Source organism: Opisthorchis viverrini, assembly GCF_000715545.1.
Source record: "Opisthorchis viverrini unplaced genomic scaffold opera_v5_12, whole genome shotgun sequence".
Lineage (NCBI taxonomy): Eukaryota > Metazoa > Platyhelminthes > Trematoda > Opisthorchiida > Opisthorchiidae > Opisthorchis > Opisthorchis viverrini.
The window spans coordinates 3,754,192-3,755,760 of NW_008751668.1; the positions used below are offsets into that span (position 1 = coordinate 3,754,192).

Consider the following 1,569-nt stretch of genomic DNA (forward strand, 5'->3'; position numbering starts at 1 on the left):
AACTGAATCATGAGGCGGCCTGTGTGCAGCACATTCAGCTGGAGAACATCATAAACGAGAGATTCAATTGAGTCTCCTGTGAAAACCAACTTGATTTGCAGATGAGTGTATTTCTCAAACAGTCCAATTAGGGTTCAAGTAGGACATAAGGAAACTCGGGGACTGTGCCCAACTGATGGCTCCAAGAAGGGTGAAACCGATCGTGGGCTGTCAAAGAGTTTTCAGCAACCTTGTGAGTAGTTTGGTGAGGTTGTCCAAATCGTGAAAGCCAGTGCAAGGGCACAATGTTTCAAACTTTATTTCTTTTCGCCTTTTCTTTCCAGACAACTGTACACTATGCACAATCTCCTAGTAGGCCCTATTTCTGTGGGAAATTCGGATCATTTTGCAAAGGATAGACGAATTTATTACTAAAAATTCAGCACATAGTCTGTCAAGTTATAATGAACGGAGTGGTAATAGGTAGTTCACCAGTTGGTCACTTGTGATTGTGTATTATGTGTGTGGACGCAGACCTGCATTCTATGAGAAAGAGAAAGAACAAGGATAACGAATTCCGGGAAACTCTTGGAAATAGCTCGAGTGACTGTCACCGGATCCACTATGATAAGATGTTGTTAAAGATATGGCCTTGAGGTTCCCTCAAGTGATGTAACACAATTACTCTCCCTTGGGCCAAAAAGTAGAAGGCCCTCAGCGGGACGAGAAGATCGCTCACTGAGAATCCAAACACTTTTCAGTTGATTACTAGCCGCCGGCCAACAGTCTCATTGAGTATTTACTGTGTACTCCAACAAACACGCGGCTTCCTTTAGGCAGTCACTTGTTTTGTCCACACTGTCTACAGATATTCGGAATTCAATGAGAGCAGGTCCAAGATTGTTGAAACACCCATTAAAAGGCGTCGAGTCCAGGGGACCCTCTTAATGTTGATACTGGTCTCAGCGCATCTGCTTCAAAAATACTGCCGCACGACCGAAGGAATTTGTATCGGGGTAACACTAAAGCCATGAATGTCATTTAACCATAATTAATGGGAAAACTGTGGATAGAGGTTGTTTGGAACCATAAGAAAAACTCACCTTTGTTTGCGTGCATATATAGTCCAGCTCTGAGACCAGTTATGAAATCGTCGATTATGGTGAAGTCTTGATTTTGAACCGCGCTACATACCTGTCATTTTGAATGGAATATAAAAAGACTGATATAGAGGACACATGCGTTCCAAATGCGTCTTGTCCTACAGAGTGCGGACAATGACGCGCATAGCAAAAGTGGCTTTTAGGCAGTATAACAAATTACGTTCTACTATATCACACACGAAAAAATACAATTTGACTACATCATGTGTCAAGATTCACAGGAAGAGCTCCCCTATTTCTTGTTAGCGATGTGCAAAATCACGTGTTATTACTACAGAACCACCAGGTGCGTTGTACAGATGTACTACTGCGACCTAGGGAAGAGCAAGCCTATATCACAGAGCAAACCTTGTTGCTCAAGGCCATATTGATCAGCTGATTATCCTGTTGGTGTGACCGGGCACATATATATATATATATATATATA

The 1,569-nt window shown here is 42.3% G+C and overlaps 1 protein-coding gene across 1 annotated transcript in view; it reads right to left on the reverse strand.

The window, feature by feature from the left end:
- T265_12739 (hypothetical protein) overlaps positions 1–1,569 on the reverse strand; it is a gene marked incomplete at both ends in the record, with an annotated part of 26,009 nt that overhangs the window by 7,126 nt on the left and 17,314 nt on the right. The window contains one exon of the mRNA XM_009165179.1: positions 1,083–1,173. Within this exon, the coding sequence (XP_009163443.1) occupies positions 1,083–1,173 (91 nt within the window). The remainder of the gene's footprint in view (positions 1–1,082; positions 1,174–1,569) is intronic.